This window comes from Anopheles coluzzii, chromosome 2 (assembly GCF_943734685.1).
Source record: "Anopheles coluzzii chromosome 2, AcolN3, whole genome shotgun sequence".
Taxonomy (NCBI): domain Eukaryota; kingdom Metazoa; phylum Arthropoda; class Insecta; order Diptera; family Culicidae; genus Anopheles; species Anopheles coluzzii.
The window spans coordinates 33,201,041-33,220,183 of record NC_064670.1 but is presented as its reverse complement, the minus strand read 5'-3'; the positions used below and the strand labels follow the sequence as shown (position 1 = coordinate 33,220,183).

At 49.3% G+C, this 19,143-nt stretch overlaps 4 protein-coding genes across 5 annotated transcripts; 2 read left to right on the top strand and 2 right to left on the bottom strand.

The window, feature by feature from the left end:
• The first annotated feature begins 589 nt into the window (after positions 1 to 589).
• LOC120947692 (cyclin-dependent kinase-like 1) lies at positions 590 to 9,284 on the top strand. 2 transcript variants are annotated; one of them, XM_040363271.2, is made up of 7 exons: positions 590 to 1,805; positions 6,270 to 6,338; positions 7,443 to 7,779; positions 7,860 to 8,025; positions 8,151 to 8,401; positions 8,469 to 8,564; positions 8,637 to 9,284. In XM_040363271.2, the coding sequence occupies exons 1-7, from the start codon at positions 1,738 to 1,740 to the stop codon at positions 8,889 to 8,891; spliced, it is 1,242 nt and encodes a 413-aa protein (XP_040219205.1). In that variant the 5' UTR covers positions 590 to 1,737; the 3' UTR covers positions 8,892 to 9,284. The 2 variants fall into 2 exon arrangements, with proteins under 2 accessions (XP_040219205.1, XP_040219206.1); XM_040363272.2 differs by having other exon boundaries at positions 825 to 1,805; positions 7,473 to 7,779; positions 8,637 to 9,282.
• Positions 9,285 to 9,418: 134 nt separating this feature from the next.
• On the bottom strand, positions 9,419 to 13,877 carry LOC120947690 (E3 ubiquitin-protein ligase HRD1). Its single transcript, XM_040363267.2, has 5 exons — positions 13,251 to 13,877; positions 12,909 to 13,154; positions 12,441 to 12,820; positions 11,861 to 12,300; positions 9,419 to 11,786 (listed from the first exon to the last, which is right to left on the bottom strand). The coding sequence occupies exons 1-5, from the start codon at positions 13,377 to 13,379 to the stop codon at positions 10,876 to 10,878; spliced, it is 2,106 nt and encodes a 701-aa protein (XP_040219201.2). The 5' UTR covers positions 13,380 to 13,877; the 3' UTR covers positions 9,419 to 10,875.
• A 263-nt stretch (positions 13,878 to 14,140) lies between these two features.
• LOC120947695 (thioredoxin domain-containing protein 17-like) lies at positions 14,141 to 14,987 on the top strand. The gene is made up of 3 exons (XM_040363277.2): positions 14,141 to 14,491; positions 14,569 to 14,653; positions 14,731 to 14,987. Exons 1-3 carry the CDS (start codon positions 14,347 to 14,349, stop codon positions 14,882 to 14,884), a joined length of 384 nt encoding a protein of 127 aa, XP_040219211.1. The 5' UTR covers positions 14,141 to 14,346; the 3' UTR covers positions 14,885 to 14,987.
• Positions 14,839 to 19,011, bottom strand: LOC120947689 (uncharacterized). The gene is made up of 5 exons (XM_040363266.2): positions 18,692 to 19,011; positions 18,380 to 18,574; positions 17,614 to 18,311; positions 17,473 to 17,538; positions 14,839 to 17,401 (listed from the first exon to the last, which is right to left on the bottom strand). The coding sequence occupies exons 1-5, from the start codon at positions 18,821 to 18,823 to the stop codon at positions 15,178 to 15,180; spliced, it is 3,315 nt and encodes a 1,104-aa protein (XP_040219200.2). The 5' UTR covers positions 18,824 to 19,011; the 3' UTR covers positions 14,839 to 15,177.
• Between the last annotated feature and the right edge of the window lie 132 nt (positions 19,012 to 19,143).

The following is a 19,143-nucleotide window of genomic DNA, read 5'->3' as shown; positions in this document are numbered from 1 at the left end:
GCTGACGGGAAGAGGTATTTTGCCCATGCAGCACAAAATAATCCCTGGGCAAAATTTAAAACAGCCGTTGGAGCTGGAAATACCTCGAGAAACAATTATTTTAAGACTTTAGTAATTGTTACGCGCAATAAAGAAGTTGAACATGTTGAGGAATTGCAAAATTTGAGAGATTTGTATTAATTTGGTTAATAAAACATATATTTGCAGATAAATATTTACTAGGATTGGTACAAAATGATTAAAGGAAAAAATAGAAAAGAAATCATGTTCAATCTCATTCCTATCAATCATATCACTCCATGCAGTTATAATAATACAAAAAAGAAAGGAATTCCCAAAGGAATAATACTGTATCGCACTTCTTCCTCATCTTCTGCTATTATCCCAGCGTATCTACTTCACCTTCACATTATCTGATCAATCGTATCGATCTGCAACATGATGATGATAATGATGGATTGACAGCATGAATAATAAAACAAAAGAAATGTAGATACACTCCTACCTCCCTCCCGTACTAACATGGTGGGTCACAGTCACACAGGTGTCGCACGAACATTATTTACAGCTTCTGGCCTGTTCCGCTGCACTGCCACAGGACACCCAGGACGAGCAGTTCCCACCACCGGTAACAGTGTGTGTGTATGTGTGTGTATGTCTGTGTGCCCGAATGGAACTAGGTACCGACCGACCTAAACACACGCGCCAACCCAACTCAACCCAACCCACCGACAGGGCCGGGCCAGCCACACGACGGAGCAAATTTGTTTTGTTTTTCACCGTTACCATGGTAGCAAACTTTTTCACCCTTCCCTTCATCGGAACGATTTTCTTCGCAGTCCTACGGGGTACGGCGCAACCCGAATCCGGTGCTCCAGTGAGCTAGGCGCGTGCAGCACGAGCACATTCGACCCAGAGAAACAGGAAGAACGTTCACCACACAGCGTGTATCCACTTGGATACTGGCTACACCTTCCGTCCTAGCGAAAAAAGAGAGGAAAAACATCGAAAAGTCACGCCAAAGACTCCGCGAAACCACGCTAAAATATTCATCTGGTTGGGCCGCCCCGAAGGTCTGCAAATGTTGTGGTCATTCTTCCGGCCGATGGTCCTGGTCGCTCCCTTTTTCGCTGTGTGGTAAATCTGGTGGTGTGCCTGGTGTGAGAAATAGTATGCCGCGCTAGTGCACTCCAAAGCGGGTGTCGAAGTGAGGGGCAGTGAAACAATCGGAAAGCAGTGTGAACTTCGTGTGGACTGTGCGATCGATTTTCGCTCATTCAGTTCTCGAGCAGAGCCCCTGCCTGGCGATTGGACCCGCCCGTGGACCGCTGAGCGTTGTACGGAACACGAGTGTACTACTACTACTGCTGCTTAGCTACTACACGGATTGCTTTCCAATGGGTGGCCCGAGCTTCACGTGCAAGAAGGACCTAGTAACGACGCACCCCGATACCAGGTGGTGATCTGAACAAGTGCATAGATAAGTGCGAAAAGTGCAAAGTTTCGAATAGTAGAGAAACGACAGGACAAACCGCCCAACAAAACGCTCCAGGTGTCCTTCGGCGCCATTGCGTGTGACGCGAACGGGTCAGTGCGAAGTGAATCGAAGATACTACCTGCCTGCGCGGAACCAGCCCATCAACGGTCAGGGGCCCTATACTGGAAGTCAAGCGTAGTGCGACCACGACCACCACCTATCCACAACCCGCACCGAACGGTAGCAACGTGGCGGTCCGTATGGACAAATGGTTCGGGGAGAAACGGTTGTGGTTGTTTGGTAATCATTTACCGCTACTACCACGCAGGTAATTATGTCCAGCTTAGGTACCCCATGCTTTACAAACGCATCCGCTCCACGAGCATCGTCGAAATGCGTGATGGCGTTAATCAAAGGATGCGTTGGAAACGATCAAGAGTTACAAAATAATACAAAATGGTTGGCTTTCTGTAGTCACCCACCGCGGGCCCAATCCAGTTTCAATCCCGCACGGTGCTGGTGCTGGCCAGCCTTTCCGGTAGCTAAGGATAATGGGGCCGCAGTGGCGTGCAGTGCTTTGAACTCCTCGCAATAATAAACCCCCGCTTTGCTTGCCCGCCCCTCAAATCACAGCACAGCCTGCTGAGAACGATTTTGGGAGCGAGTGAAAGAGAGAAAACGAAACGAGAGAGAGAGAGAGAGAGTGAGAGATGGAGGACTTCGTTCATAAGTAAAGAGTTATTTATGGGTCCAATTTTCCAAGTTCGCCCCCTGTTCGTCCCCTAATGCAAAACAAAACCGGTCGATTGGCATGTTTTTTTTTGCATAATCGAACCAGCGAACCACACACGAGACTGATGAGCGCAATGAAAGCGAAATCATGAATGGCAATGTAAAAACAAGGGGGCCAGGAAAAGCGGGAAGAGGATGGCCCACCCGCCCCTTTGCTCGAACCAGTTTGTTTTCGCGGTGCTTTGTGTACCCCCGGTGTGGTTGTGCACGTGCATGTGTATTTTGTTGTTCCTGCTCAACTGTTCGCTTTATTTTCTTTAGTTTCGATTTTGCACACATCGTCATCAGTCGTCAGCCGTGTCTAGCTGGTAATGCCATTATCGATCCGAACCGCACGACGAACCCTACCTTACTTCCGGCCGGGGAAGGTGGGCGGCGTGATGACGGGTGAACCGGTGCCACCGCCATTGGCCGGCGGTGTCGCGGTTGTCGTCGAAAGTGGCGGCAGCCCAGTGGTAGTGCTCGGGTTCTCCGGCACAACACTTCCGTCCGCCATGATGTAGACGGTGTCCGCAAACACGATCGAGAGATTGTTGATCGTGTCCGCCGTGACCGAGGTGGCACCTTCCGGCAGATGGATGTCCATGTTCTTCTGAGCGCCCAGGTTGGACTGAAGGCTAACTGGTAGCGCCCGGACCGGGCTGGAGGCGGCAAACGGTGCGACAGCAACCAGCAGAGCGGAAGCAACGACAATCAGCTTGGCAGCCATCTTTCCAGGAGGGAGTGGGGTATATAGGGGTACGTTTTGCTGAAAGTGTGGGGATTTGTGGGCGATGTTGGGTTGGGTTTGTCCACCGGTTAACTGCAGGCTACTGTGTGACAATTTGGCCGAACCATACTCGACCATTTATATCGGACAGGTGGCCGAAATGTCAATAGGATATAGACGCCTTATCTTTAACGGTGTACAATGCTAATCTTAGACGAATTCGTAACACACACACACTGGCAGGGAGTATGATGTATCGAAACGGCCACCCTTCACAGCACTATGTCGTATTGGGTTGGACATAGGTTTTTTTTAAAGGGGGACTCCCAATAATTGACCCCTCAATAAGAGCCGTTCAAGGTAGGATTACTTGCACCGACTACATGGTATGTGAAATGTCCATTGCAATCGTATGACTCACGGGCGTGTTGGTCCGTTTTGGGTTTCGTCATCCTCTGAAACGGATGTGTTTGAATTGTTCAAGGTCCGCAGGTGGACATAGCCCATAGACATAGACCGGAACCCCACCGGTACCCCGATGCCATTAGTATTAGTACTTATTGATTGAATTTAAAATCTGCTGCTCTATTACCACTCTACTAGCCACTCATTGCCAGGTCCGGCGGGTCGGGGAGTCATGTTAAACGGTTGATTGATGAGTGGTGTCGTCCAGCATTAATGATCTAGATTAGTGCAACATGCACGATAGCCGGACGTAGAAATAGCTATAAGACCGCCACAAATACCTCACACTAACCTCCCGTAGGACAGCGTTCTGCTGTATGCAGCATTTCAATGTCAACGTGAAAAATGATGGATATTGGAGTATTTGTGCTATTGACAAATTGAACCCATCGCGTACCGTATGATTACAGAGAGCTCTAGTTAAAGGTTGTCGGATCTTGTCCAGTTATTACGGAGACAAACTTAATCGATATTGATAATCGAACGATGAAAACAAAACGTTATCGTTTTGTAAAGTTCTGCTTAGTCACCAAGAAGCTTTTTGATATTTTTAGATATTAAAATTGGGGATTGGGTAACGCCCGAATGTGCTAGCATATGAAGAATTTATATTTGAAATGCTATTGCTATTGTAAAAAGAAAATATTCTGAGAAGATATTACTCTCAAAACAATGATTAATCCCATTTCAATAGAACTAAACGATGATAATGGCGTTGAGATCAGAATTGGTTCTAAAATACGGTTAACCTTAATAAACCGTCATTTGCAGTAAAACTTTTGCATAAAGCAGAGATTGAAGGTCTAGAAATGGAATTATATGTACTACACAACAACCCGAAGTATGTCCTTAAATGCATAAAACGACAGGTAATTGAACGTCCCCAAACAATTACCACGAGTTCCAGATGAGTTTCATCATTTATATATAATGTAATATTGTTACTCCATTTCTCAACGATCATTTGTGTGAAATTATCACGGCAATGGCAGTAAAACTCGTTAAGAGCGTTCAATTTATATGTATCCGCCGTGTCGGATTAACACGATATGATGTCCTAAGCGTTCACACGAATGTAAGCCCTTCTGAAGTGTCGAGCGAGAAGTTTTAACCACGCGGCCGCTTAGTTTTCGTACCGTTGAAACTACCCCTGTGTATACGTTGAGGAATTGAATCATCTTTCATTTGTTGCACAATGAAATTATATATTTTTTAATTAATGATTGTACTTTTAGTTTTTTTTGAAGATACAGCAATACAATTGTTTGAATTTTAATGTCTCAAATCTGGCTTTCAGGCGAAAACCTCTCCGAATTGTAGCACAGGCATGAGATGTATTGCAGAACAAAGATGGTAAACATGAGCGTGTACTGCTCAGTTTTTACCAGCGAATGTCCGAGATACGTAGTTCGTACATTTATCTACGAATAGTGAAATGTTGCCAGTCGTATAGAGGAGCTAGCGAAGGAAGGATTTGAACCATTATCGGCCGTGTTTTGAAATTAATGAACATCCCAAGTATAATTGGTAGTTGTGCTGACTTGAACATGAATTGCTACATGAATGGACCAAGATCAAATCCCATATACGTTTGAATCGTAAAGATGAAGAGAAAGTACTTATGTACACGGTGTTGAAGATGTTTTAATACATCACATATCAATGCAGCTTTATAAAATTTAACTCAATATGATCCTTTAAGGGACATCATTAGTGCGCCATAGGTGATTCTGGAATGCTCCAGTGACAACTTCACTAATTCTGCGTTGCCCCATAGATGATTCACATAATCAGTAATCGTTTTCATATCGCGCTGGGCAATTCTTGGAATCACAAAAACAAAAACTCAACATGAAAAATGGGTTCCTACTAAAACATGTTCTTACGCATCCAACTCACACATACTACGAGAACCGATTTTACGCAATGAACCAAGTGAAGCAACAAGAAGGAAAATTGTTCTACAGAGGAACAACACACAAAAGAAGAAGAAGTAAAAAAAAACAAATTGCTTTAACGATCGTTTTAGCCTCTGACCTTAAACGATTACTTATGTGTGTGCCGTGTGTACCGGTGTGTAAAAGTTGAAGTTGCCTGACGGCGGCAGCGGCGGCAGTGGTTTTCTCGAAATCGATCCGAAACTTTGCAACCGAAAGGTCAACCCGGTTACCGCCAAGTCGGATGCTTGCACCAAACACTACTGGCCCACTGTTGGCACTACGGCAAAACGGCTAGTAGTAGTAATGGGTGGTCGTAAGACGGTTTCTTTCCATCCATACCCCCCTTTCTTGCGGGGCACAATGGCGCGATAATTATTGTCGATAAAAATCACCTCCCCCCCGTTCCTTCTACCCTCTTCTGGCTTGTTATAGGAACTATCCCCTCCCCCCACACACTCTCCATAATGGAAACCTTCTTGCCTTGCCCACGCACGGAAAGGTGTTTGAAAAAGTTCGAGAAAATACCCATTACCTTTAGAAGGGGTTGAGAATAGTTAACGACGAAGGGTACACATGGGTTGAAGTAGAAACAAAAGGCTCAAATCCACAAATCCTTAAGGTGCTCGTTCGGATAAACATCATCCCCCATTGTGGCGAGGCGATTGTACTGAAAACAAAATCTTTGTATAATGTGGAACAGCCAGAACCTATTTAACCATCATCAATTTACAGCAGTTGGGTACGATCCCATAAAGAAGATATCCCTATTAAAAAGTCATTGAGAACAGCCGAGAACGACATTATGATTACACACCCTTAGAATGGCATAAAAAATTCATACCATTTTTCATTCCAACCACATATTTTGTTTCTTCTTCTTCCACAGCAATCTACCCTTCAGATGGACATCCGGCGAGTCGAAAGCGGAAGGAGTTATAAAAGCCATACAGGAAAGGTAAGAGACAAATGTCACGTTTGCGTTTTACGGTTGAGAGAGGCGGAAGATATTGGAAAAGGGTTGTTTTCCTGGTAGTAACGAAACTACTCCATGACGACATAACCACAGCGTTCGATTTGTTTCCGAAAGCCCGTTCTACACGCTGAGTGAAGACGTTGTAACCGCCAAACAATGTTCATACTAAGGTGCCGTGTCGCCGTAGGGCAGGAAGACGGTGAACACCATCATCGTGTGAAGGCGGTCCAACGTCGCACAGAATATTGATTTTACTTGCAATCTTACCCACCCATCGCTACCCATATAGTACGGGTGCGGTAGTCGTGCTTTCTCTCTGACCACTCCACGACTACTAGGGTTCAGCATGTGCGCTAGTACACTTACCTCCGAGCGACCTGTCCAAGCTGGTTTGAATAATGTTCGTGTGGAAGCGGGACATGAGTCCCTGGTTTGTGAGAGTGCGCGTAGGTAATGCACGCTTTCTGCTCGCTCCCTGACATTGAAGGGTCCAACGGCCCGGGTTGCTGGGACGGCCTCCACGCCCAAAAGCCAACCAAGGCTAGTTGAAGAACGTTTGCGCTTCGAATCGAAGGACTCGTGTGAAGGATTCCGCGGTCCGCAGCTGGTTTCTCTCGTGCTCGCGCGGTGGAATTTTCCTAAATCCGAACAATCTTCCGTCCGTCGATCCGTGAGCACGGCTGACCCCACGCTGTACACAAATACTTTTCTGCTCTTCCCGCACAAAGAGCGCTGATTGATAGAAGGAAAGAGGGAGAGAAAGCTTTACTGGTCAGGCGATTTTCCCATTTAGCGATTCGGCACCATCACTGGGGTCGCACCCCCAGCAAACCCCAGTGTCCAGTTACGGTGTGTTTGCGACTATGCGCGACCGCCAGTCAGTACACGCTGGAGAATGTTCCAGGGCACAACGCTGGCATTCGTTCGGTCGCGCACGGTCCTGCACAGTTTCCCCGAGCAAGTAGTGTCCGGACACTGCGGCTGCAGTAGCTGCTGTGCTGCGTCATCCCATCATCCGCGGGACGATTGGCCGGCACAGCGGCCGGCGGCTTACCCACCACTTACCGGCCCCCTCGCTTACGGCAGCATGTTCGTCCTGTCGACCCTGTTTTCCAGATCGCGCGGCAGCAGTAGGATGGACCGGTACGAGAAGCTCAGCCGGCTCGGCGAAGGATCGTACGGGGTGGTGTACAAGTGCCGGGACCGCGAGACGGGGTCGCTCGTCGCGGTCAAGCGCTTCGTCGAGTCGGAGGACGATCCGGCCATACGCAAGATCGCGCTGCGGGAGATACGCCTGCTGAAGAACCTGAAGCACCCGAACCTGGTCTGCCTGCTGGAGGTGTTCCGGCGGAAGCGTCGCCTGCATCTGGTGTTTGAGTTTTGCGAACACACCGTCCTGCACGAGCTGGAGCGACATCCGGAGGTAGGTGGAGCGGTGTAGTGCAACGTGCAATGTGTAGAGTGTATCTGCTCATGCGGATGTGTCGTTTTGCGTGCTTGCAGGGTTGTCCAGATAATCTAACCAAGCAGATCACGTACCAAACCATCCAGGGTGTTGCCTACTGTCACAAGCAGGGTTGCCTGCACCGGGACATCAAGCCGGAAAACATTCTGCTTACGGCACAAGGGCAGGTGAAGCTGTGCGATTTCGGTTTCGCTCGAATGCTTAGTAAGTAGTGGACGTAGTACACAGTGGATGTTGTGCTGGTAGCTACGGTCTTCTCTCATATCATTCACTTGCTCTCCTGCTCTCTCTTTCTCTCTCACATGCTGCTGTGGAAATTCATTGCCCAGGCCCCGGTGAAAATTATACAGACTATGTAGCAACGCGATGGTACCGAGCGCCGGAACTGCTGGTCGGCGACACACAGTACGGTACGCCGGTGGACGTGTGGGCCATCGGGTGTGTGTTTGCCGAGCTAGTGCGCGGTGATGCCCTCTGGCCCGGCCGCAGCGACGTCGATCAGCTCTACCTGATACGGCGCACACTCGGCGATCTACTACCTCGGCATCTGGCCATCTTCAATCAGAATGAGTTCTTCAAGGTATGTCGGCAATGCGCCAATTTCGACAGCCTATTACAAAGTGCCCTTTTTTTGTTCGCTTCTGCAGGGTATAACGCTTCCCGTGCCACCGACACTGGAAACGCTCGAAGCCAAGATGCCATCCCGTACCTTAGCCAATCCGTTGATGATGGATTTTCTTAAGGTAAGTCTTGTTTTACTTTAACGTTTTGCAACAACCCAAGGGACTGACGATTCGTTTCTTTGCGCCACCCAGAAATGCTTGGACAAGGATCCCGCCAAACGCTGGTCCTGCGAGCGGTTGGCCACGCACCCGTACTTCGAAGACTACATCACCAAGCAGAAGGAGATCGAGCAGACGATTACGCTCGAGCAGAAGCAGACGGGCACGCGGGAACTGAAGCCGAAAACTTCGAACACCTCGCTACCGCAGCTACCCGGCACGCAGGAGTCGCGCGTCCCGCAGAAGAATCTGTTCCTGCGCTCCGACCACCACTTGCCAACCATCTAAAGCGAGGGGTGTGCATTCGAACAACTGGGGGAAGGGGGAGTGGGGGTTTTTTATCTCTTTTTTGTGCTGGAATTTTCTACCCGGCTCAATGCAAACGCCAACCTGTTTGCCCAGCTGCGGTGACAAACATGTCGGGGGCTTCTTCACTTTACTATGTTGTGACCAGCGTAGAAGTTAACACCCTTTTATTCTTAGCAGCAGCATGAAGCGTTTGCGTGTCAGTTACATCTTCGTTTTGTTATGCAGCCCACTCTTTTTTGTTTCTCACTTAACAGGTTCAGCCCAACATCTTGACAGAACTGAAAAAAAAACAAAGCAAAATCTAATTAAAATTATATACATGAAGTAAACTGTATCATCAATATATGAATGAAACTATAACAAAGCGGCGATTTATTTTAAATAATTTAAAAAAACATCCGGGAATGGAATCACTTCTTCTCCAAACATGTGCCAACGGTAGGTTTTGTCGATTTCTTTCCTCTTTGCATGTCCTGCTACTATGTGTCAAAGGGTGGCAAGGCTCGTTTTACTTAATTTTTGTATTGATTTGCCTTTATTATTTTTTAAAGTTCATATTACAATATGATAGCATTATTTACATTACATTTATTTCGCTTGCGCACACGAGCGCGCACAGAAAACACCTTTAATAATCCTACTATTTCCTTCGTTCGTTCAGCATTTCGCATGTCCAATCACGGTTTTGGAGCGTCCTCAACGATCCTGAGAGCTGGAGCATCTTCATATCACGCACTCACGCACCTATCTAGCTGAACAACCCAGTTGCGGTCGCGCTCGTACAAAAACAATAGCGAATATCTTAAGCCGATTGTTTCCCTACCAAGCGGTTCGATTTTATACATCTTTTTTATTTATTTTTACTCTTCTTTTACCATAATCACTTCTTTTGTTGCGCTACCTTTCCCCGGCATTGCACGCGCGCACACACACACCCCGCAAGTACTGCTTTCCGACTGCTCTGTGTGTAGTTTGCATTCTTACAGTCATATTTTAATTTCCGTTTATAGTTTACCTTACCCTCTCCTTACATGTCCGAACAGTTCTGATTATGTGACTGCGTGTGTGTGTGTGTATGTGTGCGTGTGACCATTTGCACCGAAAATGGGAAAAAATTACAAGAAAAATGTCCACCACTTAATGTGCATCGAGGCGCGTCCCACCTGCACACCACACAACCAGATTAGCATAATCTTTTGCTTCAATTACAATACGCATTCGACTTTTATTTGGTCTTTCGGTAGAGGGTCCTAGCGAGGGAAAGGGAGCGGGAATGCAAATAAAAAAACAAAAAAACAAAAACAAAACTACCATCCTATTACGAAAACTGTTTGGCTGCGCGGCAGGTCTAACACCAAACGGAAGCAACGTTTAACAAAATGCAGCAGTTTTTAAAGACACGTTAAAACAACACCACACTTGCACACAATGTAACTTAATAAACAATCGAAAGTAACTGACAAAAGCAATAGGGAGTGTAACAGGCTAACACGATCGCAGCTAAGCTTATGGGAGGAATAAGAATGCATACATTTATTATGCTTAAAAAGTCGAATATCCTGCCTAGGCTCCGTGCACCAGGCATGCGGAGGATAGACTGTCAATAGGACAGGGACATATACTTTGACTCATGTCTATCTCTCTGGACTCTAATGGAAAGCAACCGAACACGGGGCGCGCGATAATTAGTTCGAAACTGCAAGCGTACTGCATCAGTGTGAGCGTATGTGTGTGTATGTGTGCTGGTGAATGTGGTCCTTACATCGCATGTTTTGTATTGCCTTCCGTGGGTTGTCTTTTCCGCGATTCTGTCCGCCCTATTTGCATTGCGTCCATGTCTCGTTATCGTGCTGGCATTGGAAGACGATCCAGCCGGTTCGGTTGGTTGAATATCTCCCCGCAAAACAGAATGTAGAGAAGATACTACACTGTACTACTCACCTGCAGAATCGATTTAGTGTTTCTACTGCTGCTGCTGTTGCTGCTGACTGGCCGCCGGTTCCGTTGTGCTTGTGGTGGCAAACTTTTCCAACCGTCGTCGGCGTAACTCGTTCATGGCCGCACTTTCCGGTCGTTTCAGTGTGCCCTCGCCCCCGTTGACCTCCGACGACGATTTGGACGAACCGGGGGACGCACTGTTGTCGCCCGCCCCAATCTCGTCCAGCTGATCGGGTGTGATGAGAAAAGCCTTACTGTTGCTAGGCAGCGGTTCTTTTTTCAGCTTCACCGCGAAATCCTCCTCGTCGCTGCTGATTGGGCCGAGATCTTCCAGCTTCGGTTGACTCAGTGCCGTGCTGGAATCGGCGGCCTTGCCGGAGGTACCGCTGCCGCCACTTACCCTACTGCTATCACTATCACTAACCTTACTACTGCTGCTTGGCTTATTACTGCTACCGCTGCTGCTGCTGCTCTCTGGAGCAACGGTTGCTGTGATTGATGCATTACTGGTACCGCTCGTACTCGCAGCTGCTGTAGCTGCTCCGGCCGCATCAGTTTCACCCGTGCCGGTGGGTTTCGTAGCGGTCGGATTGACCAACGGTAGATTTGGTGGCATTTGAGCTGGCGGCTGCTGTTGCAGATGGGCCACCGCTTCTGGCGGCAACCGGGCCGTTATGGCCGCGTACTGGTTCATCAGCGCAACGGATGCATCGAGCAGGGTGCGTATGTTTTGCAGATGCTTGATGCGCTCCTCCACATGGCGCCGCTCGCTGCCCTCCATTGCGCGCACCTCCTCGTCGGACAGTGTGTCCAGCGATGGCGGTACCGGCGGCAAAGGCATCGTGTACGACGGCATGCCCACGAACGGGAACGGTGGCAGAACCATGGGTGCGGGTGGAAACAGGGGCATTGCGTTCGTGCCCGTCGCCGTCAGACCTGCGGGTAATGAAAGTAAAAAAAAACAAGAATGGTAAATAAAAGGTTGGTTTCCTCCCCTCAATGCTACTCACCGTTCGGCAATGCAGCTCCAGCGGCAACCGCTCCAACGCCACCAGCAACACCGGCAGTACCGGCCACACTTCCGGGGACGACCGTTGGACGGCTGGCATCGTTACCGGTGGCCCCACCGGCACCATTGTTGGCATCGTTCGCGTTGTTGTTTGGCGCCGGATTCACGGCTGCAGTGGCGGCCGTAATCGGGGTGCGTAAAATGTTTAACCGGCAGGTGGGGCAGGTTTGCTGCCGTTGGAACCAGGAGCGCAGACAGGCGGTGTGGAATATGTGACCGCAGGGCAGCTTCTTTGAGTTGCTCACCATATCCTCCCGGCAGATGATGCAGATGTTGTCCGACATCTGCAGCTCCTCGGGCGTTGCGTCCGGGTAGAGCGTGTTCATGTTGCGGATAGCACGCCGCGAGAGAATTACGTCGTTAAGCGCCTTCTTGAAGTTTCTGCATGTGTGTATGTGTTTGTGTGCACGCGTATATATATATATATGTGTGTGTATAGTAAGAGGAGAAGATCGTGAGCAAGGGAGCATTGTTTGATAAGATAAGTTCTGAACGGTTAGCATGATGATGCCATTACTTACCGCATCGTGTAGTACATCGGGCGGAAGGCAAACATGGGCAGGGTGAATATTTTAACCATCAAAATAACAAACACCACGTACAGTACGACGCGCGTAAAGCCAATGATCAGCTCGGTGTACAGCAGAAACACGGCCTTGTTCTCCCACGGCGTGTCTGAGCGCAGCTCGGCTGCGTGGAAGATGTACTTAATGGCCGTGTTAATGACCATCGTCATTAGGATCGCATACTCGAACCCAAACACGAGCTGCACCGTGACGCCTTTCGCGATGGTCGACTGGTAGGCGTACGAAATGAGCTCGTAATCGAACAGCCCCAAACAGAGCAGCAGTCCGGCCACACGGACGTGGAACAACCATCCGATCACGGGACTGCGCTCCATCTGAAAGCGGTTGAACAGATTGAAATGGTTGGAGGAAATTAGTTACATTGCAACGTTGGCTTGTTTTTTTTTTCTCCCCTGTACTCACATAATCGACACGATCCTCTGCCAGCCAATGGAAGGATTTTAGAAACAGCAGCACGGTAAACAGTGCCACAAATTTGGGATTAAAGTCGTCCCGAAAGACGGTAAACGCTAGACAGGTTTCGGTCAGCGCGTACCAGAACCGCTCCATCAGATGCTCGAACTCGGCCGCCCGCAGCGTGCCGAGGAAGATTTTCTTCATCAGCTTGCCCAACATCAGCACCAGCACGAGCGACTGAATGTAGATAACCTATGAAAAAAAAAAAGAAACGTTGTTACACTAATCACCTACAACAACCACAAAAAAGGCCCGACTCGCGACAGTCGAGGTCATGTGAAAACTTACGGCCATGCTCGGGTTCGACTTGGTGATGTACACGACCGACGGGTAGAACTGTTTCTTCTGATAGTACGCGTTGCCGATCACCAGCCCGGTCAGCAGCATGCTGAACACGGACAGCCCGAGCGTACGCATCTTGACGCAGTTTTCAGCCAGCTGGCTGATGGTTTCGAAGAATATGTTAATCGTGTCTACCTCGGGGACCTCCGGACCTTCCGGTGGAACGCAGTTGTCGCGCGAAGCTTCCCGGCAGGCACCCACGAACGGGGAACGGAGGAACGCTTTTACCACCGCTGCACCAGCACCTGTTGTAAGCCGAAGCTCGTCCGCGAGAAAACTTCTTCACCTCTCCGCCCAGTGCACCGTGTTTCATTCGTTTTCGTTCCGTCGACTCTTCCGGTGCCAAAGTTTGCTCCCATCAAACTGGTCCGACCAGTGCGCGGCACCCACGTACGACTGTTTACCCAAATTGGAGGGGTGGCTGCGGGGGACGGCAAACGGGGTGCGTTGTGGACCTTGCGAAAAGCTGTAATTCTTGTGTTCTTTACTACACTTTTAAAGTACACGTAAACACCACTATTTTCCGAAGACCTGTCACAAACGCAACATCGCTGATTGCAACATATGTCAAAACTTCGGCCAAGGTTTCCCCATGCCAAGGTGGGTCTCTATTTTTCACCAGCGGAGAACAGTGGGCCAATTTGTTATTTTATGTTTGAAATATTACTTCCAGAGCAACTAAACGAGTGATAAGAAAAAGAGTTAACAGGAGAATAAGCTCAAAAGCTGTTTCATCAATCGCTTGTTAGAAAATACGTAAAACCAGACATTTTGACATTTTCCCAGTGAGCTGTCGAATACAAATTGAACAGCACTGTAGTTCGCAACAGCACCGTTCCCAAAACAATGCAATTCTGTCACCGCCAGCCGGCTTAAAATTGTCCAGCAGCATAGAAAATTGATAGCGCTGTTATCTAGCAGCGTCCCTCAAGCATCCCAATATAGCGACAAGTGGACAATACACTGTCTCCATTGCTATCGGAACACAGCGATCACAGGGTCACGGGTTTTGTTCAGAGCACTGTTATAATAGCCGTTCATCATGGTGCATAAACATCATGTCGCCGGATACGATGCATTCGTTGCATTTATGAAAGACTTCAACGGAAACGGCGGTGCGATCAACATTCTCTTCACCGGCGCAAAGCTCGAGAATGGTTTGAGCTGGTGTGGTGACTGCGTCGATGGTAATGGCAGGAATGGGCTGGTACAGTACCCGAACGGATGAATTAATCAACTTGTTTCTTCCCCTTTTCTCCAACAGCGGCACCATTCATTGAGAAAGCGATCGAAACGAACGCTCCGGAGAATTCGCATTTCATCTACGTCGATGTGGGCGATCGTCCAACGTGAGTATTGGAACCGGGTTTTTCTCACAACCTCATTGTCATGCCGATCGTTCGACTTTTCTTTTCCTGCACCGTAGCTGGAAGGATATGAACAATCCTTTCCGCAAGGACACTAACACGCATCTGTCCGTCATTCCGACCATGATCCGGTGGAAGCAGCCGCAGCGCCTCGAAGGTGAACAGTGCGGCAAGGCCGATCTGTTGGAACTGTTCTTTTCGGAAGACGACTAAAGCGATATCGCGAAACGGGAATGACGATCGATGTGGATTCTCTCTCTCGTGTTAAAATATGTATATTTTGTTCGCAATAAAATCGCACTCTTTTTACAGGGTTCGGCAAATTTTGTCGTGACTGTTTCCGAATTGTCCATGTGCGCGTTGTGTGTGTGTACGTGTGGTGCGCGCAAATACGTTGAACCCTTTTTTAAAACTCGCTAAACAATACATGAAATTAAAATGACGCTGGCACTAATAGAACGATTTTTTTTTTAAACCTGGTACGGTGTGACACCCTTCCTTCCCCCTCAACGAACATTGGCCGCTCGGGTATGGGGCGTTCGGTCGGGACTGTTCTCGAACCCAGGCGCGGTACAGATCGCTAGACGGGATAGTGGGGTGGCCTTCAGAGGCGTTTGAAATCGCTCGCCGCCGTGTGGCATGCGATTGTCCCGACCTGGCGTCGCTGCCAGGATGCGTCTGGGTGAGTTGCGCAGCAATTGCTTGCGGATGTGCGGTGTCGTCATCTTGGGCGAAGCCAGCGCTGACTTACTCCCCACGTTACCCTTTATGTTTGGCGAGAGCGACACAACATTCACGTTCGCGGCCGAAAGATGTTCGTGCATATTTTCCTGCAGCCGGCGAACGATTCGAGGGGAGCTGAGTAGCGCCTTGGAGGACAGTGTCGCTCCGGCGGACCCGAGTGCATTGGTCGTGCCGCTACCCTTGGTCGCTTGGCGGAGCTTTTCCCGCCGGTTTATCGCACCGCCGTGAGTCGACTTGGTGAACGCCCGCTTTCGGGGGGTCGATTTTCGCGGGCTGCGGTGTACGCTGCCGTGATGGTGTGCCGAGGATGACCGTAGTTTCTGTATCTGGCGAATATGTACGCCAGATTCGCGCGGCAGTCCACCTGTCGCTTCAGACGCGGCAACGGTCAGCGGCATTGCAACGGTCGCCGAACGAAATTTGGCACTCTGACGACGGTTGGTGATCGGTGTTCGCTTCCCGGGTGCACCTCCGGATAGGGAATCGTGTCCCGAGTTCGTCACCAGCCCATCGAATAGCTTTGCCTTGGCCATGACCATGCCCGCATTTTGGCTGCGAATGCGCGCGATGGATGCGCGACCGCTTTGCGCTTCCTGCAGCGGAGTAATGTGTGACTTGAGCAGGCTGGCCGAGTCGGGCTGCCGTACCGCGCTGCCCGGCGTGCGTGGCGGAAGTTTCGGTGTCCGAGCGGGTGTTTTTATGCGCGGCGGAACCACCGGCGGCAGCATCGGCGTCTTGATGCCCTGCGTATTGATGTCGATTCGCGTCACGAAAGGTGTTGGGGTGCAGAAAGCGTTCTGCTGCTGCTGTTTTGAAGCGGATCGTAATGATGCCCGGCGAGACGTTTGCTCTGGCGTCTTAAAGTAATCTTCCATCAGCACCTTACAGGGTGTGAGAAATTCGGCCGTTGTATCCATTACACTTGACGCATTATCGTCGGTGACGTTGTGCGTCTCGAAGTAGCTTTCCGCATTGACCCATTTTTCTTCCTTCTCTTCGTCCGTGTAGTTTCCTCCGCCCATGCTGGTCGTTAAGCTGGTCCTAAGAGGTGTGGTGGCTTGTTTTTCCGTCGCCCTAACAGCCGGCTCTAAATCTGTCGTAGCCGTCGTCGTAGATGGGTCAGGGGCCTTCAGGCCAGTCTGGACTGTGTTCGGTCGGCCACGTCTCAAACCGCCCGGCTTGGTGTAGAAAGATAGATCCACCGTTGCGCCGTTCGCAACTGCGGCAGAAAAGTCTTTCGTGCCGTTGCCAATGTGCCACGATTGGTTGCGCGACAATCGTACCGCTTCCTGGCTGCGTCGACGAATAGTGCCAATTTTTCTTGCGCTCGGCGATCGAATCACCTTATGTTCGCCGCTCCGCCGGATTTTCAGCTCACGACTCAATCGTTTCGCCAGCTGATCCGTCGTGGCGCAGGTCGCTTCGATCGGTTCCGTCTGCTCCAACGTTTGCCGATACTTGTCCTCGACATTGTCCAGCAGCACGTCTTCCCGCCCGACCAGCGCAGTGAATTCCTTCGACAGCTTCGTCTCAATATCCGACATTCGCTTTTTTATCGCTTCATACTCGCTGCGCCGGATCTTGAGGAAGTCCTCGCCGTCGGCTTCATCTTCCGCTGTCACCTCTACCAGCTCGCCGTTCATGTTGTTCATCGTCGTGGAGAGTGGGTCCACACTGACCAGGCAGGGCATGGACACTACCGGAGACATGCGACCACCCGCAAGCAGCAGCGATTTCCGCCTCGATTCCGAATCGAACTCATCCTCAGTCTTAGCTCCCGAATCACCGTCTGCTTTGCTATCCGTCTCCGGCGGTTTGTTGCGGTTGTGCTTTTTGCGACCCCACGGTGCACCAACTACGCTCCAACGCCGTTCCATTGGTTTGCCCTCGGCAATCGACGGTATTGACCCGCTCGGCAGCAAACGTTGTACCACTTTGCTCGGTTTCTTACTACCTCCGAGGCTTAATCGGCTTTTTTTCGGTTCCCTAAAAGATATTAAATGTTATTAAAGATATGGAACAAAACTGTTAAGCTTTTAGAGCACATTGAAACTCACTTAACAACGAGGGGAGTGCAGGGTAGCAGATCATGATTATCCGGCAACATGGAGGTCACTTCCTTTCTGTTGAGACGAACACAATGAGCAATTAGGCAAAAGGTTCCGGGTTCAATCACACATAGACAATCCTATACTTACTTCTTTTTCGCACTGAACGCGTTGCCCTCCGTTACCTTTCGTTTCTTTGCCGATTTACTCAAACAGGGCGTGCCAATCGTTAGAGTTGGATCATTTTCACACTTTTCATCCGTTTTGTCCAAATTCTCCGACGACCCGATCGCACTTACCATCTTCTTGAACCCATTGAACATGCGGGTCAGCGAACCGCTGCGGCGCTTTTTCTTCTTTTTGTCCGTCACATTGCTCATCAGCATGCTCGCGTTGCTGCCGATGTCGTCTTTCAGCTGGCCCAGTATGGCTTCCGGAATCAGTCCAATCTGCTGGGAATGTTCGATCAGCAGTTGCAGCACCCGGACGTGGCTGTTAAATCGCTGCTGAATCGATTCCGTTATCGGCATGATGCTTGGCGTTAAAATTAGGGCCAAGTTTTCCGTCGTCATCTTGTTCTTGTCGGCATGCATCGACACCGTATGCAGAAACTGCATAAAGTAGGCTAGCGTGTTGAGCGTCAGCGGTGGCAAAAGCAAACAGGTCATCATGAGCTTGTGCACTTTGTCGTCGTTGCCACCTCCGATTAGACACCGGATCAGGGCTTCCTGCACGTTTCCGCATGGTAGCAGCGCTTCGGGCAGATCGCGAAAGAACGTCTTGATGATGTTAGCGACGTCAATGACGTGATGCGATTTGCCCAACGGAATGCCGGACTCCAAACCCGCCTGAAATAACATAACACCACCACAAAAAGGTCAGAATGATAGAAAAACAGCGACAGGCAATCGGTTACCTTGATCTGTTGCTGGCGTTTGTTGGAACCGGCCTTCCGAAAGAGCCCTTCCGTGTCTACATTTTCCAGAATCAACTGACAAGCGTTCGACACAAACAGCGGTATCTGCACTATGCCGCCGCTAGCGAGCAGCACATCGGTTAGCTCTAGCGCATGCAAAGGCGTTTTGAAGATTCTTTTCGATTTCGCTTTATCCTGTAACGACAAATTACCGTTCAATCAAAGCACTCGTGCACTGTGGTGCGGATTTACGCCGCACTACACTTCTGGGGGAAAACGCTTCATGGTGCAATTCAACACCACCACCCCTACCTGGGACGCTTTGGAGTTTTTTTCCTTGCGATACTTGATTCCACTTTTACGCAACTCTTCCAGCAACACTGTATACAGTTCGTCTTTGCTTTCCAGGTCGTTTATTAACACTCTCGAAGCTGGAATGGCCATTGTCGGTAGCTGGATTTTTACACTAACTAGCAGCGGCACGAACGCATCATCGACGCGGTGTCTGTGTTTTGGAGCGCGGATTTGTTCGTTGCTTTTGAATTACGTTCGCTGCCGCGACGTTTGAAGGCTGTCAAAGTCAGACGTCAGACGGTTTCTTCGGACAGGGTTCGTATACACTTTATTTGTTGGGAACAATATTGCCATGTGATTAATGTTTATTTTGAACAATCCACAAAAAGATCAATAAACTAAAGCTAAATACATGGTAAGAATTATTAATAAAGTATTAAAAATATTTAGTTAAAAAAACAACAATTTAT